The sequence below is a fragment of the Podarcis tiliguerta genome (genome assembly GCF_965153285.1).
Source record: "Podarcis tiliguerta genome assembly, chromosome: 11".
NCBI lineage: Eukaryota > Metazoa > Chordata > Lepidosauria > Squamata > Lacertidae > Podarcis > Podarcis tiliguerta.
The window spans coordinates 4,095,685-4,120,049 of record NC_139544.1 but is presented as its reverse complement, the minus strand read 5'-3'; the positions used below and the strand labels follow the sequence as shown (position 1 = coordinate 4,120,049).

The following is a 24,365-nucleotide window of genomic DNA, read 5'->3' as shown; positions in this document are numbered from 1 at the left end:
CCTGCACCGACGGAGCCATTCTGGTCTCTGCAAAGAGTTTCAAAAAGAGTCAAAAAGGGATGGGGGAAGGCAGGGCGCCCTGCGGCTCTAGGGAAAGAAGAAAGAAAGGGAGCTGAAGTCTAGATTTATTTGAAACCAGACCACCCCGCCCTGAAAAGGATCGGGCTACAAACACATGTTGGAATGCGCTGGCTCCTTCCTAATGGACAGTGGAATAGACTGTTTGAATTTTCGAGTGGTCACTGGGGTGCATTTAAAACAGGAATGTGGCACCTAGGGCCCTCGAGACAGATTTTCCTAAACTACTGTAACTATTTATTTATTTTGTAAAATGTATATACCGCTGATTGTAAAGGAGGGGAGAAACCTCAAAGTGGTGGCTGGACCTGGCAGGAGTCGCATTCCACCAGCATTTGGAAGAACAGAATTTCCTAACCAGCCAGAGAAGTATTGTTAAGGGTTTCCAATACCAGTATGGATTATTCATAGTTAACTAGCCTTTGTCTTGAGGCTATACCAGGACTTGACAAGAGAGTGTTAATAGTAGTGTGTTGCTGTCATGGAACTAAGCAGTTAGTCAATTGCATCTTCATCTTGAGAATGTTCTGATGAAAAGGCACTTATTTGAGGAAAAGATAGCAGACCTTGCTCCACCGCAGAGGAGGTGGTCATGCAGGTGACTTGTGTAAGAGAAGGTGCAGTTTTGAGAAAAGCATAGTTTTGCAGTGCAGTGAGCTAAGGCACTATTTACACTGTGCCTCTACCTGCGCTCAACTTTTATATTTTATTATAAGCCCCCCTTGATAATCATCCAAAGGAAACCAAATCCAAAAAATACTGTCGCCCTGGAACTTCTCAATGCTCAACATACAATACAATTGTCCTTTGAAGTAGCTGCTGCAATGGCAACTCTAGCAGCCAACTGTGTCACAATAGATTCCATTCAGTGATCCAGTCTGGTACAGTGGTTAGAATATTGGACTCAGACTAAGCATATCTGTGTCCAAATTCTTGCTCAACCATGAAGATCAGTGAGTGACCTTAGGCCAGCCTCTGTCTCTGCCTAATGTACTGGAGAGGGAAGTGGGAGGGCCTGTAAGTACTCCAGGTTGAAATGAGTGGGATGCTGTAAGCACTTTCTACTGAAATTGGGCTCAAAACTCTACCAGAATGGAGAGTACTAAAATGGGCTTTGAGAGGTGGTTTGAATGAATTTTTAAAATGTCTTAATATTTATCCTTCCTTGAATTCCAAAGGTCCCATATTCAATTCTACGTTCAAGTAGGGATGTGAAAGAGCTGGAGAGAAAAATGGAGTAATGTCCCAACACAGAATAAGTTGGCTTCCTAGGTTCACCCTATGTTAGCAAACCAATTTATCAAGCATTGATTGCACTAGAAAGAGGGTAGGAATTAGGGATGCAATTTACTTTTTCAGTGTAATATTGGGAAACTGGAAAGAAACTCCTTTATTAATTCAGGTTAAGGTTCAATTTATCAAAAAGACAAATGATGAAATCCTACCCCCCTCCCCCACCCCAAAAGCAATGTGGTGTGGAGGTGAAGCAACTGATGTTGAGTAGATGTGAATTGTGCACACAGCACATTCCACAGATTATGAAATGGACAAACTGACGTCATATGAAAGGGCAAATACTCTCATAAGTTTAAGCAGGAAGCTAACAAGTTCACAATATTATTGCATGAGACCAAGAAACCAATGCCTTCAGTAGCTTGCCGTAGAACTGTAAACAACTGTGAAATTGTCCAACCAGCCAACCTAATACTTATATCATCAAAAGTGAACAGAAGTTGTAAAATGACAAATTGAAATTATGGACACTGATAAGCTATGGAACAAATAGAGGTCAGAGTATTGATGTAAAGCTTTTGCCATGTCAAACACAAAAGCACTCAAAAGTAGAACATTAACCACCATGCATGGGGTTCTTTTAAAAGCCACAAAGCAACTACAGCAAAAAGACATTTTAATTTCTATGCTTCTTAAAACAAGTTGAAACCATTTTTTGTAATAAAATATTAACACTCAAAACTAAGTGTTAATCAAACTGCTTTGTTTGATAAGAGTTAACAGTATCGTAAATCTAGTTTTAAGAATGATGAAAGTCTACTGCTGTTTTGGCTTAGTAAAAGTAGTTGTTCCATGGAAAACAATTAGCTTTGTTTATAGTCAATTCAGGTTTAATAATTAAAATAAAATTAGTTTTAAACTGGTATGAGAGCAAACTGTTCACTGTAGGCTGAAATCTGGTATACCTTTCATGCCTATTGCTATAACTTAGGCCTGGTTCACACATGCATATCATATAGGCTTTTATCCAGCATAGCACTAGGTCTTTCATTCCATCAGTACAAGGATTTCTGCCTGTGCAATGGAATGTTCCTCCCTCTCTTCCCCTTCACACACCCTAAATCAGTTTGGATGCAGTTTGAACAAGATTCAGTCATCAAATATCTTTTTATATTTTATAATATCCACACTTAGTTAAAATGAAAAGCAGAAAGCTTTGAAATACTTTTTTTAATCAATAAAGCTCCTTTAAAGACAAGTTCTACTTGCGTAAAAAAGGGAGAGGGAAATACTAAAAAAAGCCACAGCCACTTAAATTTTTGTATTTGATTCCTAATATTGGTATTCTGTATGTGAATAGTTTATACAAAATCAGGCATTAAAACTTGTTAACAAAATATTTTTAAGACAAACTAAAAAATCATTTTATTCACATAGCATTTTGTTATTTAAAACCTGACTCATGTTAGAATTATGCACAAGAATTATCGGAATCACATGGGATCCTTTATAAAACAATATAAAAAGTAAAACACACAATCCTTTTGGATACTGCCAGCAAGTATTCTTGCTAAGATTTACACTGCAAGAAGTTAGGCATGACATAGATGCACAAAGTGCTGGATAAAGTTTTTGAAGCATGCATTTATCTCCAAGACCCGTGAAGTGTACTCCCCAATAGGAATGTTTTGGTTTTTTAAATACCTCCCATAGAATGGATGCTTTCTTGTATTTCAGAATCAGAACCTACTGTATCATTTCTAGAAATATCTGTTTGATGTACATTTTGATCTCCAGCATCAAAGCCTGCAGTATAGGGAAGTCTTTTTGAGGAAACTTTACCATTTTCACTAGAAAGATTGCTGAATTTGCTACTATACATATTTACACTGGGATCAGAGACTGAATGCCAACTTGCAACTCGTTGCCTTGCAGACGACCCTCTTGCTTCCAGTTCCACAGGTTGGCTGCTCTTCTCAGAAGATGCTGCCTGGCTGATTTTTGATGCATTTTCTTCCATTCTCCAACTTTCAACTTCACCTTCAAAGTCTTGCCATAAACTTTTCTTGGGCTGCCCAATGCCCTGAAGTTCTTGTCCTTCTGTTATAGCAGCTAGGACATTATTTGCAATTTGAAATGGAGCTAAATCAGTCTGGAAGGCGATGGGATCAGGAATAACAGCTGAACCAGCATTCTAGGGAGGGAAAGAAAAGAAAATCAAAATGAACATCAACTGAATATCTGCAGCAATTTTCTAACTAGACTGCTATCTTTACAGTCAGAGGGAGAATTGCTTTTCTCCCGCCCCAATATAAAACATCATCAATGTGCTCAGAGTTGGCTACCACTTTCTCTGCACTGGGAAAAAGGGAGATAGCTGGAAAGTATGAAATAAGCAAGTCTCACCAAACTCATTATCATATTAGCAATTCATTCTAATACGTCTTTTTATGGTCTATTCCCATCTGTAAGCATTTTGACAGCATATGCTGTCATAAGTCACAAAGATGATTGCTCCATAATGTTCAACACTTGAGCAGTATGCAACAAGGCAACAAGAAGAATCCACTAACAGCATACAAATCAATATGGCTTACTTGACCAAACAATCCCTCCCCCCTCACAAATGCAAACAAACCTCACTGCAGCCAAACACAGACAACAAACCACGTTTTCCCCCCCAATCCCTCTCAACACCAAGGAAATGTAATAAGCAATAGATAGTGAACTTACCCAGTTAAATGCTGACGAAAAAACCCACATGCACGCTATATAAAAGAACATAAGATTCACCACCCCATCACCCCTTCCCTCCTTCTTCCCCAACCTTATACTGTATACAACACTAATGTCTCATATCAAACGTAGCTGATTTGTAGAAAAGACATCACAATCCAAAAAAGACAATGGATGTAAACAAGAAAACCTTTAATAAAAATTATTTTTTTAATAAAAAAAAACCTTGAGCATTATGCATAAAAGAATGATACTTGACTGTTTGGTATGTCTGGCCAAATAATTTAAGACTGACTGAGAGGATCTTCTTCTTACCACCATAATCCAGGTATTGCCAGGATGATGAGGACATGTATTAATATTATTATTTCATACCCACTGTTCACCATAGGAACCAAGATGCAGCAATTCAATATTCAATATTAAGAACAGCGTAAAACAAGAATTGAGTGGGTCCTCAAAATACATATCAAAGGCCAGGGTAAAGAAATCAATATAGAAGATCTCCTCAGCTATAGAAATCTCTCCACATACCAATGATCAAGTATCATTAAGAAACACTCTGATGTCTTAATAGTTAGTTCACTTGGCTTTTTAGGCACAATCCTAGAAAACTTGAATTTTCACCATTAACAGAGCAATCCAAAGCCTTACTCAGTCTGCCCCAGGCATAAAGAAGAAGAAGAATTTGGACTTGATATCCCGCCTTTCACTCCCCTTTTTTCTCCATACATTTTTTTTCTCCATACAAATGTTGGAGCAGCAGTGCTGGAGAGATCAGCCCTACAGAGCTGCCTTCAGCCACAACCAAGAGGCCTGTAGGGGCAGACTTACTCTCCACCAATTAAAAACTCTGAAGTTTTGGCTTCTGGGACACTTCTAAGGAACCATAAATTGCACTCTTAACTGAATTTGGTAACAGCTTATATTTCATTTGCACAGGGAGGTGGTTTATTTTCTAAAAATGCTGTCTAAAATCCTTGGACTTCAATTTGTAAGCCTTACAACCAAGGGTTTCATTTGGGTATCTCCAATAAAAAGGCAGCTATTCCAAGAATCTGAATGGAGAGTAAAACAGTGCTTGGACCACAGTTTCCTGGAAGTGAAGACACACAAGAGCATAAGAAGAAGAGAGAAGTCATGAAAACAAATTTGTAGGTAAAGCAAAAGGGGGAGGATTTGAACAACAACACACCAGATGAATTTTGAGCAGGCAGTATTCTTCACTTGTCACCATACTTACTTTGAAATTCTCCATGTGTTCCTGTCTTTCTTCTTCAAATGACTTCTCCCTTTCTGTTACTGCTGGTTTAGCTACAGTAGAAGTCATCTGAGGATGGGCAAATAAGCCAAAATCCGATTGATCTATACCAGCCATTGCTGCAAGCTGTCCAAGTCTGCATGATAAAATACATATTAAAATTTATATACCATTTGATTGTAAGAAAACATTTAAGCAGTTTATAAAAATGTAAAATAAAACATTATAATTGTTAGTAAAATCATACGCTAATACAGCTGCTCACAGCATAAGTATAGAAAAGAAACTATTTTTAGATCATTTTTATACACTTTTGCTCTCCAAGAATGAGTAGGTCAGGCGTTGGGGGCAATGGGAATTTGGAGAGAGTGTCATGGGTGGCACACAAAATGGCTGCTGTTGGGTGGCATTCTTCCGTACTAGGAAAAATATATGATGTGGCCACTCCACACACAGTCCAAGAACTGTTGTTGCTAGCTTAGAGGTTGCTCCTTTTCACCACATGTGCAGCATCAACTAGCTGGCTGACTGCCGTAGAATCATAGAGTTAGAAGAGACCACAAGGGCCATCGAGTCCAACCCCCTGCCAAGCAGGAAACACCATCAGAGCACTCCTGACATATGGTTGTCAAGCCTCTGCTTAAAGACCTCCAAAGAAGGAGACTCCACCACACTCCTTGGCAGCAAATTCCACTGTCGAACAGCTTTTACTGTCAAGAAGTTCTTCCTAATGTTTAGGTGTAATCTTCTTTCTTGTAGTTTGGATCCATTGCTCCGTGTCCGCTTCTCTGGAGCAGCAGAAAACAACCTTTCTCCCTCCTCTATGTGACATCCTTTTATATATTAGGGAGGGCAGGCTCAATCAGGGACGGGGGAAGCAATGTGTGAGAGAGAGCATGTGTGGAGTGGCAACATCATTTTTTCCCCCTAGTATAGGGGAATGCTCTTTGTTGGAGCATCTGTGGGTGTGTACAGACACACATGCATGCAGAGAAAATCAGTATTGTGTGATATGTAGAATAAGGACCAGCATAATGTAGTTGACTTCCCGCGGTCTGGTGGGAGTGGGGAGGACAGCAATGAATTTACACATAATTTTGTGGTATGCCACACTAGCAGTAGTTGCATTAAAAAGAAATGGGGAGGGGAGGAAAATAAAGTCAGGAGGAAGAAAAGAAGCTGTACATGTGCATAGCAAAGAAAGGCAGCTAAATGAAGTCAGTTCCTCTGCACTTTCTTCAGCACTGAAAAGTTAAAGGAAGAGGGGACATCCTTTCTTGGGCATTTAAGCAAAGAGAAGAAGTTGAATGGTTTTCTGTTCATAACAGTGTAGTTTGCAAAAGACTTAGCACCTGACCTTTCATGCTCCTTTATTCTTCCACACACCAAGCTCTTTAAAAGGGTGAGGGAGAGACACTCTTTACACAAACACACTGACCACACAGTGTTCAAATGCCTTGTAAAGGCCCACTAGGGGGATGGTCAGACTGACCATGAAGCAATCAGGGACATCATCCTCATTGCTTCTCTTTGCCATCCAACTCACACTGAAAGAAAATGCCCCCCAGGACACGGAAAACCCTGTTGCTGCCTTCACAAGCTAGGAAGCATCTGGAGAAACCATCTTTGTAGCTTTTCCCTCCTCACTCCATGCTGAAATGAAATGCCCTTCTGGGCATTCAAAGTAATGGACACCACCCTACTTTTCCTTTCCATGCCACCTTTATCTCACAATGCATAAGCCAGTAACATTCCAGTTTTCCCCATAGCATGTTCGGGATTCCCTCCAAAGAGAATGCCCCCCCCTTTGTAGTAGAAGGAGTAGAAGGGGGTGGGGCCTTCCAACTCTAGGAAGTGTTCTATATAGAAGGTCATGGGCCTCATCTTCAGTAAAGTTAATATAGGCCAGGTGACCTGAAGAACAGAAATAAAGGCCTTCAGAAGTGCCATGGTGCCTGCTGATACTGGGTTGGCGACCCCAGGATTAGGCAAACTTTTGAGCAGTGAGGATCTCAGAAGATGAACCATTGATGGTTTTGAACTATAACAAACTATTAGAATGGATAATTCCAAGGGTAACTCAAAAGAACACACTCTTACCCTGCGTCTTTTAGAAGATCTAAAAAAGCATGAAACTTTTGGAAAGAACTCTCAATGCTGCCCAAAACTCCTTCATCTTCAAGAATTGTGCTGGCTACTGACTGTGCATGGAGGACCTCTGACAAAGAGCAGTTCAGATTCCGTAAGCGGGTGTTTTCTAGTTCCAGCTAGAAGAAATCATGAAACATAATTTAATTAATGCTAAATTAAATACCTGGCAACTTGGGGAAACACACCTGCTGCTTCCATATTTCGTGTGTGGCCCTTAGTGCAGAATAGGTTGCTGTTATTTTCCCATAACCACCACTCCAACAATATTATATACACTCATTTAAACAAAAGCTATATTATCAGATAAGAGTTTAAAAGCCCTGAACAGAAAAGAAATTATATCACACTGTGTTGATGTCCTTATGGCTTTAAAGCTGACAAATTGTGTATGCTCTATTGAACTCAGTTTGAAAAGCCTCTAAAACCTAAAATCCTGGAAAATTCAATTTTCTACTTATGTGAGAAAAAAAGCTAAAACACTATTTAAAGCAGGACAAGTTAGTGTCTCTTTTTAAAAAAGCGCTAAGAAAGAAAATGAGTGCTACCTCCATTATCCGTTCTTCAGCAGTTGCCCTCTCTCTTCGTTCTTCTTTTAATCTTAATTGACATTTTTCATAATCCATCTGTCAGAAGGAAGATCATGGTTTCTTAAGGGTACTATAGCTGAAAATTAGATTCTTTGGGATTTATGCTTTAGAATTTTGGAATTTCCAAAATTTTCTGGGTTACCTCTGCTCTCAAAATCAGGGGTTTTAACCTCAAAAGACAAAACCATATTAAAATATGTTACTGCTGTATCTGTATACATCCCATACATAGGTAAAGTTGAGATACATGGATCAAGCAGATCAGTTGCATTACCCTCACTCTGATCAAAATTATTATTATATGGATGTAAATAAAGTTAAACTAAGCATCATTAAGCTTTTAACTACAGTAGTTAACTTTTAATTACAATCTATGGGAATATTTTACCCTTAGACTACTATACTAGATAACATTGTCAGAATTCTAGGAGTCTTTGCGTCAGAGGCAGAGCAAGGAATGAAACACACCATGTCCTACACAGAATCTCTCAGAAGGAGAGGCCATAGTTACCGTATTTTTCGCCCCATAGGGCGCACCTAGTTTTGGGGGGGGGGAATAAAGGGGGGGAAATTATTTCCCCCCCAGGCGCAGGGGAAGCCTGAGCTTCCCCCGACCCCAGCCCCCAGAACAGCCTGCTATCCGCAAGCCTAGGGAGCCCGGCGGGAAGTCGCGCCAGTCTCCCCAGGGTTGCGCAGAGCTGCGCGAAGCCCGGGCACGCTCTTCGCACCGGTTTCCCAAGGGTTGCGCAGAGCTTCCTGAAGCCTGGAGAGCGAGAGGGGTCGGTGCACACCGACTCCTCTCGTTCTCCAGGCTTCAGCGAAAGCCTGCATTCGCCCCATAGGACGCACACACATTTCCCCTTCATTTTTGGAGGGGGAAAAGTGCGGTCCTAAATGGCGAAAAATACGGTAAGTGGTAGAAAGCATGTAAAGGTTCCCAGGTTCAATCTGCAGCACACATTTATAGAAAGCACCCATCTGGTTATTTAGTGCAGCACCAATATTGGCTGGGGGAGCCACAGCTTTTCTACATCTCTGATCTGAATACGTACCAATTTGAGGTGTTTGTAACTCATTTTGGGCATTCAATACATATTGGGGGTGCTACTGGTATACCCCTCCCTTCTGCTCAGCAGCCTCCCTACCTGAGCTGATTGAGCTACTCTCAGAGACAGTGTTGAAGACTTCCAGGGCTTCTGGTGTATCTCACCATTCATGCCAGGGCTGCCTTGTGAGGCAGGTCAGGACTTCACAGCTGTCATGACAACCATGGGTATGTCATTGGTTCAACACAGAAACCTGGAATACTTGAGATTTGGTTTGCTCAACAGGACAGAAAGATAAGTGTTCTAAAAGTGAGGAAATTGATATTGATTCCCTTGTCGCAATCAGGTCACTTTTTGGTTGAACTTCAGGCTATCAGTGACTTTACCTGTCTGTGGAGTGAAACAGTCCAAGACTAATTGATTACTGAGGGCTCGGGGGGATTTTCTAGCTGGTATGGTTGGCACTCCTGCTGAAGTTCTACTCTCAGGTAGGTGACACAATCACTCCCAAGCACCCTCTTCCACTCAGCTGAACCTGTGTGGCTCCTTGCTATACACCTGAACTGAGGTTAATGAAGATAGCTGCAGTGAAGGTGGAGAAAAACATGCTGAGTCTGACCCATCAGGCCTCCTCTGTCATGATGCAAGCGAGGAATGGGTCCTTCTCCTCCACCACTGCATCCATCTTGTAGTGTCCAGTAGAGTTTTTCTGGGTGCTGTGGGGCCTTTTGAAATCTGGCTTTCAGGAGATACAGTAGACCCCTCAGTAGCATGCTGTGACACATTTGCAAGGCATTCTGAGGATCACGTAGATGGCATCTATCATGACTTGGTTGCCACAATTAATGCCATATCATTTGTGGAGGTGCCTGGAACACTGTTAGTGCTACTTGAATATGTAGACCAAGGTACCTGATCAATTCTGGCTTATTATAAATGTAGCAGGGAGGGGATGTTCATCTGAGTCTAGGAGATCACAGGATGGCACAATTCCAGCTTCTTTAAAAGATGGTATGATTTGACCAGCTCCTAGTTTACACAAGTATGACATTAACCGCAATGGGCAAGTAGTTAATATTCCTTTCCAGGGCAAGGTAATGAAAAGGGTGCTTAGTTACTCTTGGACAAATACGCAGATCCATTTCAGTTTCAGGTCTCCTTTGAAGACACAAACTGCCTTGGCTGCTCTATAGGGTGGCCTTTGTCAAGAGAAAGATAGTATGATTAACTAGTATTAGCAGGAGGGTTAAATATAGTTTCTGTAAACAAATGTAAGACGGGTGGGGGCATGGATCTCATAGAAATATATTATAAATTACATATTGTCTAACCCAAAAAAACTTAATTATGGGCAGACAAGGTGCTATTAATTTTTTGCCACTGTTGCCCTTAGTAAATAAGACAAGTTTCCGCCCCCCCCCCCAAAGTTGCTTATCTAGTTGCTTTTGTTACTACAACTCCCAAAGCAAAGTGAGGTACCAACTGCACATCTGGTTTCCTTGCCTGCATTCATCTGGATCACAGCCTATATTTGCAATTCATTTCTGTATTTATAAAAAAATTAAAGACCTGTACATCTAGCAGCCTTCTAGAAGAATTAAGTTATATGGGGTCATTTGCGGACTATTTCTATGTGCCTAGTCCCACACACAAAGGCTAATCACTGAATTTCATTTGTCTTTCATAAAATCTAAAAGACAGAAACTGTACCTGTAACTGATGGTACTGTTTTAACTTTATTTCTGGTGACTTTGTGGCATCAGTTTCACATATAACATCCTCTGCAGCACCCTCTGTCTCCGTTTCAGATGAAGACACACTTTCCACAGTTACTTTCACTGGAATGCCAGCCTGCATGCACATACAGTAGGCACAGTATACAATTAGATTTAATTATGTTAATGATCTCATTTTACAACTGGATTATATAACATTAGTGATCATCTGATAGATATCTTTTATTTTGCCTCTTCTACAAGTCCAGGTCACACTGTACTTGTTACTGAATTTAAGTCATAAACTTCCCTAAGGAAGAATCTTTACAATCGGACATTGTCAAAAATAAGCTGTCCTTCCCAAAGCCAGTGATAATACTCTCTTGTTTGTTTCCCAGAAATGAGGAGAAATTATAATGTTACCTGGATTTGCAATGGAATTTCATGAGTACTCTTCCCAGATGCAGCCCTAAACACAAATTAAATGTTTTAAGAAGTGGGGAGGGGGAGTCTGATGTTTGCAGCATGACTTCACAGATTTAAGCAAAGCTTATTTCAGCCTGAGATCAAGTCCGCATATCAGTATTCCCAACCAAAGCCTTCACTTTCCCTCCACCCAAAATACTGTTAATGTACAACAGCAAGCTGCTGACAGTAAGTAATTCATAGTAGACTGTGAATGGGGTCAGTGGAATCTCTCTCCCTAATTCACTTGCGTTCCATGTTTATTTGCAGAATCAGACATTCCTATTTAGATGAGTTCAACCACCACAGCAAACACTATGCACGTCTTTCTCCAATCTCTCTCGAACTGATACAAATATACTAGCTGTCTTCACAAGAAGACAGCTAGTATATTGGGAGCATCACTTGATTTTCACCTACAGTTTCTACATGGGCACAAGCCCTATATGGCATACATGTACAACAACTAGCCACAAGGTGGATTCATGTGTCATCAAAGTAGTCATTACAATATCAAGAGTGATTTCTATCCCAGACACAAGCCAAGCTTTTCAAAAGAGAGTGGTGCTTGTAGGGGTCCCTAAAGAAGTTGCTAAGCTGCAGGGCATTCAGATGTTGAGCTACTGAGTACAACACAAATGCTGGTGTCACTTATTTCTTTAAAAACTATTTATAGCACTGTACATTTACATATCTATAACACAATTTGAACTCAGTGAAAATATATATGCCAGGGCTACCTAAGAATATACTAGCCTCTTCCACGTTACCTTAATCCACAAAGCATATGGCATTTTTTCACTGCCTTCAATAAATATTACCTGTGCTGTTTTGCACGTTCAGCAGTACGCCAAGGCAGGAAGCCACGTGCTCCTGGAGGCAAGGGCTTTGGAACATAGCTGTCTTGATCACACAGCATTGTCTTACTAGGACTTAAGGGCTTTTTTGATGCAAATCCTGTATCATAGCAAGCAAGAGAAAGAAGAACGATTGATCCAGATAACACGGGGGAGGGGGGATACAGAATTTTTAAAAAATAGGAGACAAGAAGTAGATGAAATGGGTTTCTGCTGTCAGTCCAACATCAATCATCTAAGATTTTACTGAGAAATTGTTTTTATTCCATAAGTCCCAGGTTATATTCCACAGTTAGAAAGTCCTTGGGAAAATGCTGATTAAAAGTCAACAAATAATTCTTCTACCACCACATAGGTTCATAAAACTTTATAGGACTTACTAGTAACTTGCTTTCACAGGGAATCCTTATGTGATTCCCTATTGTTGCACATTAGTCCTCATTAGACCTGTGAAAGTGTACAGTTTTAAAAATTAAAAGAAAAATTAAAAAGTTATGACAGAGGAACTTAGGTTAGGTAGAGCAAGCTATATAGCAAGCCCATCAAGGCCACCATCTCTCAGAATAACCAATCTCACAGGGTTGTTGTAAATGTTGTAAGAAATAGGAAGAATCATGGGTGCTGCCTTGAGATCGTTGCAGGAAAAGCAATATAAATGGAAATGATTCAAGGCTTTAAATATATATATTGTTGTGATTTATATTTCAGTCACTAGAGCATGCTGTTGATGAAATTCCAGATTTTATATATAAACATTGTTTTAACATAATTTTTCTTTTTATAGTCAGATGCTAGATTCAGGCTAAGTCTCACCATGTTGAACAAGACTCATGAGTAAATGTACTTAATATTCCATTGCACAGTCCAATCATATCCATTTTCTTCCATGGGGAAGAAAAGTGCCCCGCTTGGTGGAGATACCATCCATGGCAAATGGCAATCTTGTAGCACAATCCTATGCATGTTCATTCCCAGGTAACTACACAGAACTGCAGCCTTGGTGTCCAGAAAGTTCATAGATATTAGCTTGCATGCTTACCTCTGTGTCTCCAGATTACTGAAGCAGAAGTAGGAAAATAGCCAGATACATAAATTAATCAAGATAATACATTTTAGATACCTTTCAATTTAAGTAGTCATAAAAATGCCTTGGCTGGCTTGCTCAGAAGTTGTTATAAGTTTAAGGTTTTTCCATGCCAACTAGGAAGCTCATATTTGAAGCATATATAACAAACTCCAATTACTAGAAAAGCCTTAAAACAAACCTTTTTGTTTAATGAAACATCACTCAGGACATTAAATTTACTGCATGAGGTCAGCACAGACCTCACTTAAAATAAGAATGTTGGGCTTCAGGTGATTCATTTTCCCTCCACATATTTCAAGCCTGGATTGTGAATGGATTTAAAATGGAACACAGTATGCAAGCTGTATTAAGGAAGCGATGTGGGTTGTGTGCATGGATAGATAGATACCTAAGGACATGAACACTGGTAAAGTATGAACACAGCAAATTGAAGCCTGAAATTTCTGACTACATTTAATCCTAAACATAGGGCATGTCTCAGAACTCTGTATACTATCTATCCTAGTTAAGTATACTAGCAGCCATCCATTTTTCCATTCACTAGCCCTGCCTTAGCAAGTGGTCCATGACTCTTTGTTAATGGTGACAATGAGCTACTGCCTTAAGCTTTAGCTTGGAAGCAGTGGGGAATTGTCTCTTGAAGTTTCACTGAGGTTGAGAGGATTGTATGTAAAGAAGGGGAAGATCCCAGTCCCCCTTCCCTGGCTAGCTTCAAGGTAGAGAGAAATGTTGGGTGGTTTGGCAGCAAGAGGCAGAAGCACTTGGAATGGCTAGGCTAGTATGTTTTAAATAGTTCTACTTTGAAAATGAGAAGCACTTCAAAAATGAAAAATGGAATCAATGATTTTGTTTGCTGGTTGTTGGTTTGTTTTTGAAGCTTTCATTCTTCAAGCCAAAATAATTTTCAGCCTTGCCAACTGGCTGGAATCAATTGAATAAATTGATGTATGACTAGCTCAGCCAGGAGATAACCATGGTTTAGTAACCTAGATACACCCCAATTTAAATTCCTGGAAGTACTCTTATTCCAAGATCCTGATTGTTCTGCATTTTTTGTTCACTAGTAACTAAAAATGTGTTGGAATATCTTTTTTAGTTTATTAGGCAGTTTCTTAAGTTTCTTTCTTATCATTTGTTTTACTATTTCATTTTTTTAGTCTTGCTTCTAAACAAATATATATACAAGCTGTATCAACTCATTGACATATCAATTATTTTTTATTTTATATCAACTTGCACAAAGCAATATACTTACCAATACGAATAGTAGCTTTTCCTTTTCTGCCATTTCCTAAGACAACTGTTCTTTTTTTAGGTTTATTTTTAAGGTCTTTTGAGGGTGGAGATGGAAGCCACTTATACTGAAGGAAAAGAAAAAGAGTGTATAATTTGATTTAGTAGTAACCATGTCAAGATGAACATCCTTACTTAAATTGATACCAGATATTGGGGAATAAAGGAGAAACATAAGAATTTTAAATGTATTTAAAAATTAATCTATCATTTGCATACTTCCTGGGCTCATTGAGCACGCCATTCCCAGGCCTATGAGGTGGTAGTGATGGCAACTGCAAAGAAATCTTTCTTCTCTGCCACAACATCAAAAGAATTGCATGCAGCTGAGCTTTTTCAGGAGGTTCACCAGACTGAGTCACCAGAAACTGCTTGCTCTAATGGTTTTGCCTGATGCATCATTGATAAACTAACTCAAATTCAGTCTGGCTTGGATGCTGTAGTTCCTATGTAGTCTACAGCCACCCATTGCTGTTGCTTGGATTGACATAAGATCATTCTTAATGATGTTGACAGGGTGCTTGGGATTTTGAAAACCACCACATTAAAATAGCAACATCACATGCCTTGGCTAGCACAGATCTATCATGGAGAGCTTAGCAAATTTCTGAACAAGACTGGTAATATTTCTTTAAAGGCCAGAATTTCAAATTGGCAGTGGTCCAATCATTCTTTTAAAAATCAACACCAAATAAAGAAGTTTAGCCAGTTTTCAACCAGCACCAAATCTCTCTCTTTGGTGGAATGATGATGGTATTTGTGCATGAAGAATTCCTCAAGGTATTGTTGAATGATATACCTCTCAACCTTTTTCAGTCCAGTATCAGCAAGAGACCAGCAGCCCTGGTAGGGCTTTCCAGAAGGTCAACAAAGACAGCACCTCCCTACTGATCTTACTGGGCCTCTCAGCAGTTTTTGACTGTGTAGATTGCACCATTCTTTACACGGTTTAGAACATCTGGTGGTGGTGATTCTCCAGTAGTTCTTCTGCTTTGTCTAATTCAACACTTCCAGTCACTTATCTTCATTGGAATTCGTGTTTGCATTTCTACAGAGTTTTATATATTATTTACTATGTATCTATGAAACCACTGAGTGAGGTCATTCAGTGCTTTGGGACCAGGTGTCATCAATATTGTCCCAGTTTCCAAGCAGTGTCTGCAAACTGGATGAATTCAAGCAAAAGACGAGGCAATGTAAATAGGAAATTCTCAGGAACAGGAGAAAAATTATTTGCTTGAGATAAAAGGAAGTGTCTCCCTGTCTGACCAAACTAAAAACCGGCTCTGAGCACATTGAAGAAGCAACCTAATGCTAGTCTGAATTTTAAAAACATGCTCTGCCTTTTTATAACTCAATAGTGTTTTTTTTCCAAGAGTTCCATTGTCCAAAATGTAATGAGCAGAGAAATGACTGGCACAATTATTTGGTATTTTGTGGATTATTTCATTATACTAGTAACTACAAACAAACTCTGTTACAGAATATACCTCCATGCTACTTCCATTTGCATTCATCAGAACTTTTTCAATTATTGTCTTCATTAAAGCATGATCTACAAAAAAAGATTAACAAAAACATTTTCATTATATGCTATTTTTTTCAGCACCCACTATAATCCATTCAGCCTCTCCTCTGCCCTCATTTCTACTACTAGAGTGGCTAAAAGAACTACCTATATATAAAGTCTCCATGGCTCAGCCCCATATCTATCAAAGAGCCAAGTCAAAGGACCTAAATATATCCCCAGAGTTATCTAAATGCTAGTGCAGAAAGAGGGACCAGGAATTTACTGTCTCAATGATTGTCTAACCAGAGCTTCGAGGTTTTGAGTTATTAAGTTATGATTACACTAAGGTTATTAAGTGGAAAAAGGGGGAGACCATTAAATGGCTATTTTTTTCTTTTACATCACAAGAGATACAGGCATGTGCTTCCGTATGGTGAATCTGTCGAACAGTAGTGTCTTGCAGTAAATAAAAAAGAACCACACAGACTCAAAGATCCACAGTAAAAGAAAAACTTTTACTGTGGCAAAACCTCTGTTCCATGAAATGTACAAGCAGAGTAAAAGAGGACAAAGAGAGAGAGCAAAGAGATAAGGCAGCTTGCTGAGCCCAGGAATTTATCTCTCCTGGCTCCACGTAACTCTGAGTTAGTCAAAACATTATGAACTTTCCAGAGTCTTCCAGCACTTTCTAGTTTCTGCCCTCAAAGGCCTTATTCATGACAGAATCTACTGCTGGCGAACCATGGATATATAACCAACCCACACAGTAGGTTTGAGTCACTCTTACAAGCTCAGTGATCATGAGTACTGGCCCTTGGTGTTAGAAGGCAGATGCCTGAAGCCTTTTAAGCTTACTGTACTGAAGACTGGTTAGATCTGGGAGCTTTAGGCTGATGCAGTTTTGACCTGCAGTCCTAAGAACACGGAAGCCAGTGTGGTAACTTCTAGATGCTGTTAGACTACAATTCCTATCTTGTCTGACCATGACATGACAAGTGGGGCTGATGGCACATCTGGATGTCACCACACTGGATACTGCTGCCCTAGAGTGCGTATGTTGCCATCACAGGTACCAGTCAATGTACTTTAGTCACTTTCTTCTACACAACCAAAAGGTTTCCATTTTCTCCCAATGCACCTCAGTTAGTCACTTCCTTACACATGTCTCTTCGCTAGTACATGGCAGCCAGCAACAGAGATGTATAAACAAAGAACATGAGCACCTGCCTATTAGTATTCATGTTGGGGAGAGAGACGGTATTAAAGAGTACTTTATGGCTCAATTTTGTGGGAAGGGGTCATCAATGGAGGCAACAGAGAGTGCTCTCTAGCATTTGTCCAATTCAAAATATGACCCTGCCAAAAGGCAGAATCCTAGACAGACTCCTACAACACCTGCACATTTGTAAATCTGGTTTTGCCCCACAAGAAGCAGCTCTCTCTATAAAGAGTGCCCTGAATATCCTCATTCTCAAGGCAGTGAGGAACATTTATGTCACATTGTTTTTAAGTGCATTATACTTTTCAAATTCTAATATACATTTTTATACTCCTGGATGGTGCAACCAAAAGAAACATACCTATTAATGGATTTTTCCTGATGTCTAGAACCACAATTGTTTTGTTGGTCTCAAATATATCCAAAAGTGATCTAGCTCCCTCATTGGTAATTCCACACTGCTGCAAATCAAGTGCTAGAATATTAAAGAAGAATATTATTAATTGGCATGATCTAGAAGTATTTAAACACAGCAGACACAGCAGAATGTTTAGACAGACCCTGCTCTAACTTCAACCTGAAGTTGCCAAATTCTAGAAGAAAAAGAAGTATTATGTTATTTCAACAAATTCTGTGTGATTTAACACACACTTTGCCCACTAAATTATTTGCCCATCACCCAGTCAGTTTCATGTTAACTGGTCTCATACATAATCAAGTACATACACTGTTATTTGCATTACTGTCCACACATAGCAAGATTCATCTGGTCATGCCTACTTCCCAGATTTTTCCATGTATAAGACTAGGTTTTTCCCCTAAAAATAATGTAAAAAATTAGGGGGCGTCCTATACACGGATACATCTCCCCCCATTTTCTTAAATCAGAGTCACCCAAAATAGATGGAAAAATACGGTAGTTGAGATTATTCAGTGTTACTTCTGAGGAGCAAGTGCTCCTGATAGTGGAGCAACTGCCCTTATTCCTCATGCTGCTGAAGGCCCTCCCCAAACCTAGTCCCTAACTGATAAAGCTCATGGAAATAAAGTTGAGGGAGGAGTGGAAAGCTAAGAAAGGGACAAAAGAAAGTAATCATGTTGGGCCAAATTATTTAAATGCAGAGCCTACATTTGGCTTAACAGAAGGCTTAACAGAAATTCTTTAAAATAGTTTGTACTTAAGAATGGTTCTAAACCTTATTTATAGGACCATATTAGAGCTACTGTGGGAGGCAGTGGAAGACAAGAGTGCCTGGCGTGCTCTGGTCCATGGGGTCACGAAGAGTCGGACACGACTAAACAACAACAACATTAGAGCTACAAGTTAGCTCACAGAAAAGGGCAGGGAACTTGACATTCCTCTCCCCATAGTAAGAAACAGACCTTGTAAAATATGCAGTAATTTACTCCATGTAAAGGTGTTGTATCCTACACAAGCAAGCTGTTTACAACTATATCTTTAATTAGCACCTACCTTTTAACCATAGGTCTTCTCCAAGGCACTCAGCTAAAACAGTAGCACCTCGGTCACCAATAAGTGAGTTGCAGTTGAGAGTAATGCGCCTTAAGCCAGCCATGCAGTCCAAATCAGGTCTCCTATAGCGCAGGCTCTCAGCCCAAGCTTCACTGTGTCTTTTCAGTGCCTGGTGCTTTCAAAGACAAAACCACCAAAATTCAAATAGTTGCTGAAAATGCCAGCTAGAATACAAAAACTGAATGACCATTATATTGTTGAAGGTATAATGAGAGCTAAAGCTAAAGTTAAAGTAATATTAAAACACACTTGAGAATAAGTTACATTTCAAACTCATTCTTTACTATGTGAAGACAACCAGAATGCTGCATGCCTGTCAAAACTGAATGGCTTGTCTTACTGCAAACTTCAGGAAAACTGGATGCTATGTTAGAAATTAGTATACTAGGGCTTCAGAAGTAGTCCTTAGGGACAGGCAATTTTCATCACAAACAGAAACATATGCTTAAAGATCATGGATTTGTATTATAGAAGACTCAGGGTGCAATTCTAAATATCCTAAACTAGGGAGTAAGGCTTGCACTCCAAACCTCACTAAGCACCACTGAATTCAATACAACTTACCTTTCTGTAGACATGGCTAGAATGGTTAGAATGGCATTGTAAATCCCTTAAAACTGAGTGGAATTTACTTCCAAGTAAAAATCCTGATGATTATGCACATCCACAAACATCCCTTTAAAAGCTGACATAATTTGAAGTCAACTTTTCAATTAAAAAACAAAAGCCTTTCACATGTGAAAAATGTTTTTAACATGCCACAGAGCATAAAATTAGGTTAAACGGGACATTTCAAACTTTAAAAAGTCATCCTATAGATGAGTTGATACATGGACTTAGCAGACGAGACAGCAGATAGTGCCAAGGCTGTCTGCTTAATATGCAGGTATAGTTAGCATTTGGTTCACATATAAATTAGACAGGAATAGCAACATTTACATCAAATTTCAAAAGTGGTTTTACCTTCAAAATGTTGGCCATGTGTTGGGTTCCTCGCCAAGTCAAACTGCACCCTGTAAAATCTATAGTTTTGATGCAAGCTGAATTCTTCACACTCTGACAAATCACTAGAAATAAAGAGAGATTTCACTACTTAAGTATAGAAGGTTGCTCTCTTGTACAGCTTCAAGCTCCTTTTAATCACCAGCACATTCTCATTTCATTGATCAGCAGTGTTGTGATGCCATGTGCTTGCAACAAGGGTGGCAACTCTAGAGTGGCAACTGCTGTACTAAGCAGTCTACTTTCCCAAAGCTTTTGTAAAAGAAAGAAAAAATCTAAGTACTTCCCTTAATTTCAGCGTCATTTGTGTATTCATACATCCTATCACATAGTAAATTGTGGAAAAACACTATTGTACAAGTGTTTTGGTTAATGTAGTTCCAAGTTGTGTTTGTGTGTGTTTGCACGCCATGTAATACAAGCCAACAAGTCACCAGTTCCTCATGCAGTATGTCATTTTTCTCTCCTCTGATTGAAGCTCTTGTCAGTCTCACTGCTGAACAACACTACCTAGTATCAGTGGTATATTTCCAGAGAATACAAATTTGAACAGTTATGGCATGTTGGGACCTCCTTGCCTGGCCCACAACCTCGCATCCTTGCCCCTCCCACAGCAATGCAGTTAGCCTCAATAGAAACTTTCAGGGCAATAGGAAGGTTTCTTTTCAAGCCTATGTGTGTGCAGAGGTAGCCTATGTGTGTGCAGACTTTCCCCCACAATGTGTGAATGGCTAAGGGTTTGGGAGTGGGCAGCAAGGGCTACCCTGCACTCTCTCTCTTATGCAAAGGGAGAACGCCTGAGAAAGGCTGTACTTTTATTTGTATTTCAGGTGCAGTTGCTCCTCTTTACAACTCAGTGCACCTGAAGCAGCTACCTAAGTTGTCATACAGAAAAATAGATAGATCATGGCCACCAAGGCAGCCACGGATTTCCAATATACCATCAAATTAACTTATTCTATGAACTTCAGACAGATGAAAGCCAAGATGTAATCAGAATGCCATTATTTTATTTCAAATGTGGGAAATGTTTTTAACATACCAAAGAACATAAAACAAGGTTAAACAGGACATTTCAAATTAAAATGTATTAACTACAGCAGTATTATGAATGTGTGAAACAAGATGTATTTTTACAAATGACACTGTGTCACATATTAAGTCTCATTTTCTTCAGAAAATTCAGAACTTACTTTCCAAACCTCCATCACCAATTGGTGAGTCTGCTAAAGACAGTCTCTCTAGAGATGATGTGTTAGCCAACCCCTTCAAAATAAAGAATATTAGTAATTTTAAAATGGGCACAGAAGTATTTCCATGAAAATATTTATTGCAATTGAGCAGTCTTACTTTTGTCAGTAATATTAAGTCTTTTTCTCTCAAAAGCAGTCCCTGTAGTTCCAAATTTACTAGAGCACTTGATCTCATCAGACAACTTTTAATAGCTTTACATAGTTGAGCAGTAAAGTCTTTGGATCGAATTGCTGGAATTCTCCTTCTTACAATATATGTTCCCTGCTTTTCAACACCTAGAAAACAAAAAAAGCTAATAAAATCATCAGAACAAACACCACTTAAGCATTTACATAGGCCATTCATGATTGATTGATTGATTCTGCCTACCATCCCATTTTAGCTACATAAGCAGATGCAAATTCCTTTGTATTAATGTCACCATGGCCAAAGGTAACTTAAACATAATGCAAGTCACATGCATAACTCTCCCTCTTCTATTGGAACCTGAAGAAACAAATACTAAGGAGTATGAATGGGGGAGGAATGGACCGTTAAATGGGGGGGGAAAATGGACAGAAAGGGGGGGGGGGACGACAACCCAAAATACACAATTCTTATAATCCCAATATTTTTTTTTTAAAAAAAGGTAACTGCAGGGATGAGAAACTTGCAGTATTTCTGCTTTTGTTTGACTCTAACTCTCATCATCCGTGACCACTGACCATGCTGAATGGAGCTGATCAGAGTAGGATTTAGCACAAGAACACAACTTTGTGAGAGAAAGAGCGGTCATATGGTTAACAATTTAACTGGTCACTACCTGAGTCTCTGTGTCCCTGATGATGAAAGCTTCTTATGGCAATAGAAGTCAAAGTTTTGTTGTGCCTGATAGCATCCAAGAGAGGTACCCAATCAGGAGGTTTGATGCGATCTGCATTTATATCAAGAACACCAAGAAGCCTTCTAGCTTTTACAGATTGTAGAGGGACACAGCCCTGAACTGAACAAAGGTGCTCATAATGAGAGTAAAAATCCAAGCTGCACTGTCTTCTTACTTTGACTGAGTCAATCATTTTTAGTCATGTATTGGCCGGCAACAGAAACTAAGAAGAGAAAACAAAAGATATTGTGATATTATTTCAACAGCTACAAACAATGTTTGGCGTATGCTTTCCTGAATTCACCAGAACCCTGGCTCTGTCTAAAGACTTTTCCTTCAAGTGATGCTTTGAAGAAGGCACTGCACATCCGTGTACCCTTCCTGCAGAAGTGAACAACTTCACTAGGAGAGATACTGTGCTTATTTGAAGATGAAATATTTTGTGGATGCAAGAGATTAAAGCTGGGATGAAGCTCACAGGATTAAGGAGGGTTCAATGTTCAAATAAACGCAGTCCCCTGGTTCACCTCCTCCCTGCACTGAGAAGAGCATGGGAAAGACCAGACAAGCCTGAGGTCTTGCTCTCTAGATACAGTCCATGGGGAATATTGCCATGCCCTTTATTCCTGAACTACTGAATATTCAAACAGCTATACAGATAAGGATCAGGTGGATCAGGGCATAGACATCATGGCTAGTAGCCATGGGCGTGGGGGGGGGGCACCTGCCTCTCCAGTAAAATAATAGAAATACGTCGGTTCTGCCCCCCCCCCCCGCGCAAAGTAATTTCTGGCTACGCCCCTGCTAGTAGCTATTGACAGCTTCCTAGTCCAATAAAATACAGCTACTCCAGCTATCGGGGAGAAACCATCCTGAGGAAGAGCGCCATTGAACACCTTGACCCTCCCTGAGCCTCGCGGCGCCTCGTAAAACCGTCGTGGAGACGATCCAGCCAAGAAGCTCGACTCGCTTCCCTGTTTTGCTTGGATGAATAATACCGCCTCACTTAATGCCGGATTCATATTCCGACCAGCTTTTCTTGCCACCCTTCGCGGAGAGCGCGAGAAGCCGCCACAGTGTTGGCTGGCGACGGGGCCGCTTCCCTGCCTCTTACCTCGCGTTCACACCCGCCTTCTTCCCCCTCTCTCAGCTCCGCGTCTCCCCGCGCTTCCCGAAGGCACAAAATGGCCCTGCTCGCTCCCGGTAGCCGAGGAGCCCGCTTCGTGTTTGCGGGAGTCGCCCTGGAAACCAGCCGCTCTCGCTGAAACTTCGCGGGCCGCCGACCAAGTACAGGGAGCCGCGAGGGTCATTTCCATCGGCGTTCGAAACTTGACCCTCGCGGCTCCCCGTACTCAGTCGGCGGCCCGCGAGGCCGTCTGGTTTCCATGGCAACTGCGGCCGCGGGGCTGAAAAGCGACAACGAGCCAATAGGGACAGCGGGATGCAGCCCGAGAAGCTGCAAAAGACAAGAAGAGGAAAGGAGTCGCGCAGGCTCCGCTAGGCCGCCTTCTAATGCTTAAGACAAGACCCTCCCCGCCCCCGAAGTTGTCTGCCCTTCCCAGCAGAACACTGGAAAAAATGTATTGGGGGAGGGGTGGCACACTACTAATTTAAATACCATACCTGGACAGTCAGTATTTATTGGAAGATTTGTAGGACCACCACTAAACAGCAACAACAAACACGTAAACTTAGCCCATATGATATGACCCCCCCCTGTATATTTCTATCATGTTTTCATTAGGGTTGGGGGCACCTGGCATCAGAGAATTTGGATTTAAAGAATGAGAGTATAGCAATAACACGCGACATTCGCACACGAATTATGGGAGCTAGTGACGGAATCAAGGCAATTACGCAGGTACAGTGGTACCTCGGGTTACAGACGCTTCAGGTTACAGACACTTCAGGTTACAGACTCCGCTAACCCAGAAATAGTACCTCGGGTTAAGAACTTTGCTTCAGGATTAGAACAGAAATTGTGCAGTGGCAGCAGGAGGCCCCGTTAGCTAAAGTGGTGCTTCAGGTTAAGAACGGACCTCCGGAACAAATTAAGTACTTAACCCGAGGTACCACTGTAATATTAATGCCTTAAATATTTGCACTTCTGACCCTATTCGGGTTCACTGTACTGTATTTGCCTGCAAGCAATCGTGAAATGGGGAAGGGCCTCGCTGTAAAGCCCCAGCGCCTGGCCTGGCGTTTTTATTCCGTGTATCGCCTGCTGCCACGAATTTGATGGCCAAGTTCTGTAATGCAAGGAGCCTCCTTTACCCTTGGAGGCTCCCTGCAAAACCTAAAGCCCCGAATGTGCGGCGGGTGACCTCGGACCGCTCGCCTATAAGTAGCCTAATCTACCTTGCAGGACTGTCGTGAGTATAAAACTAGGAGTGGGAGAAGCACGGACACGAACACCTAGCGCTCAGAGGAAAGATGGGATGTATCAGCCTAAACGCAAATGCACGTCATTTGCGA

At 40.6% G+C, this 24,365-nt stretch overlaps 1 protein-coding gene across 2 annotated transcripts; it reads right to left on the bottom strand.

Moving 5' to 3' along the window:
• Window positions 1-2,526: 2,526 nt before the first annotated feature.
• CEP78 (centrosomal protein 78) lies at window positions 2,527-23,221 on the bottom strand. Of its 2 annotated transcripts, none has more exons than XM_083403429.1 (16): window positions 23,005-23,221; window positions 21,831-22,113; window positions 21,125-21,303; window positions 20,968-21,040; window positions 19,736-19,839; window positions 18,713-18,887; window positions 17,600-17,713; window positions 16,000-16,064; window positions 14,472-14,577; window positions 12,094-12,229; window positions 11,231-11,276; window positions 10,803-10,943; window positions 8,005-8,082; window positions 7,409-7,575; window positions 5,291-5,444; window positions 2,527-3,505 (listed from the first exon to the last, which is right to left on the bottom strand). In XM_083403429.1, the coding sequence occupies exons 2-16, from the start codon at window positions 22,081-22,083 to the stop codon at window positions 3,008-3,010; spliced, it is 2,289 nt and encodes a 762-aa protein (XP_083259555.1). In that variant the 5' UTR covers window positions 22,084-22,113; window positions 23,005-23,221; the 3' UTR covers window positions 2,527-3,007. The 2 variants fall into 2 exon arrangements, with proteins under 2 accessions (XP_083259555.1, XP_083259556.1); XM_083403430.1 differs by having other exon boundaries at window positions 22,897-23,220.
• Window positions 23,222-24,365: the final 1,144 nt, after the last annotated feature.